We start from the raw sequence: 1,911 nt of genomic DNA on the forward strand, positions 1-1,911 counted from the left end.
CCCTGAGGTTCGCAGTTCACGTGGGGCCCAGTACTGCTTTTGATTATTATGCAGCAGGAACCTAGTCCACGCGTCCGTGAGGACAAACACCGCCCACTGAAGTGCAGGTGTTGAAGAGTTCGTTCCTCTAGGGGTGGCGATGTATGTAAGACTACCTACGTATCGTATGTACCGTAGGGTATCGTAGGGGTGCGCACCACCCGACCTGTGGGAAAGGAAAGTGAATGTGGGGAGTCCCGAGAGGACGCCGGCAGCTTGGGGAGTTTCGACCTAATGTCGCGACTTGAGGTCAAGCGACTGGGGAATACCTGAAGGCTGGGGGCGTCCGACTGATTCTCACCGAAGCGATGGTGAGCGAGGCTCAAACCTAAGGCTAGGGACAAGAAATGTATTAGTTAGTGAAGGTAAGTAAAGGATACAACTGGGGCTTACTGACCTAGGGACAAGAGGTCGAAACTGAGGTCCCTAGGGCAGCAGAGGCCGGCTTATATACATGGGGAGATAAGGGCAGGCTGTGCGCGTTGGTCCGTGTGCAGCTGGTCTGTGCGCAGCATGCCGACGCGGCCCCGGGGGCCGGTGAGTCAGAGCGGCTGCGTCAGCGGGGCCCGAGCTGTGCCGTGCACTGCCGTCCTATCTAATCTAATCGTACAGTAGATAACGACGTGTCCATATCAGGCAGGTAGTACAGAGGTCGCGGGTTCGAGCCCGCGAAAAGGAAAAATTAAAAAACGGCTAGGCGCCGTACCAAGTCGTGACAATCGTACTGTGGTGCGAGCATGAGGGAGTGGCCACTGACAAACAGCGAATCGTCACGGCCCTCTCGAAGCTGCAAGGACCAGCTCATCAGTACATGAAGAGCTACTATGTGAAAATGCGGGAAGGAAAGGATCTGGGCACCTGGAAGGCATTTGTGGCGGAACTAGCCCAGATATACGGGCAACGCGACGACAAGGAGGGTGCAAAGAAGGAGATCACGGTGCTGTTCATCAATAAGGATCTGGCCTCGAAGGACTTCGTGAAGTATGCTGAGAGGTTCCGCACCCTCGGACGTCTCACAGAGTATGACGATAGTCTCCTCATTGACAAACTTCGGGAGGTTATACCTCGTGACATGCGGTTGGTGTTGGCCGGAAAGGACGAGTCCACCTTGCCAAAGGATTGGACATTGTTCCTCGACATCTTGCTCAACATCAACAAGATTGTCAACCCGGAGAAGGCACGAGGCTCAGTATTCAAAAACAGTGGCTCGGATAACGGCGGCGCTGTTCCCATGGACATCGATTCGGCTGAAAAGTCGAAATCGAAGGGTAAAGGCAAAGGCAAGGCAAAGGACGCTGAGGCCGCCTCGACAGAGGCAAAGAAGTATTGCATCATCTGCAAGTCGAAAACTCATAACACAGATGATTGCTACAAGTTGGCCAAAAATGCGGACAAGCGGCCGAATACCCAAGGGGATGGCGCTAGGAAGATGCAAGGGGGAAGCGGTAACCCCGCGGCCAAGAAGGCTAAGAAAACGCGGGTTATTCAAGTCGAGCTTACGGATAGCGAGGACGACACGCCCCCGTCCACGAAAGCTGTGAGCACCAACACTGCGAGAATCAAGGAGATTGCGAACATCGAGGAATCGACTCTGGCTGGGAAGGATGAACCCTAGCTGTCTGCAAAAACAGAACCCACCGCAGCTACCTCGGATTTTTGGAAGAAGTACATGTGACTACCTGTGAACATGTACTTAAGGAATCGGCACCCACCGTCGGAATCAATGTAGATAGTGTACACAGCAGTCTTGTAAATATCTCTCGCAACAAGAATTCATTCACTCTGCCTGTGACACTGTGGGTATACGGAAAGAAAGTGCAGGTCGAAGCTTTGGTAGACTCAGGGGCCACAACATCGTTCATCAATCGGTCA

At 53.3% G+C, this 1,911-nt stretch overlaps 1 protein-coding gene across 1 annotated transcript in view; it reads left to right on the top strand.

Moving 5' to 3' along the window:
* Window positions 1-1,768, top strand: part of POSPLADRAFT_1158854 (hypothetical protein) — a gene marked incomplete at both ends in the record, with an annotated part of 8,159 nt that extends 6,391 nt beyond the window's left edge. The window contains 2 exons of the mRNA XM_024487372.1: window positions 737-1,116; window positions 1,738-1,768. Of these exons, the coding sequence (XP_024333610.1) occupies window positions 737-1,116; window positions 1,738-1,768 (411 nt within the window). The remainder of the gene's footprint in view (window positions 1-736; window positions 1,117-1,737) is intronic.
* Window positions 1,769-1,911: the final 143 nt, after the last annotated feature.

The sequence above is a fragment of the Postia placenta genome, assembly GCF_002117355.1.
Source record: "Postia placenta MAD-698-R-SB12 unplaced genomic scaffold POSPLAscaffold_21, whole genome shotgun sequence".
NCBI classification, from domain to species: domain Eukaryota; kingdom Fungi; phylum Basidiomycota; class Agaricomycetes; order Polyporales; family Adustoporiaceae; genus Rhodonia; species Rhodonia placenta.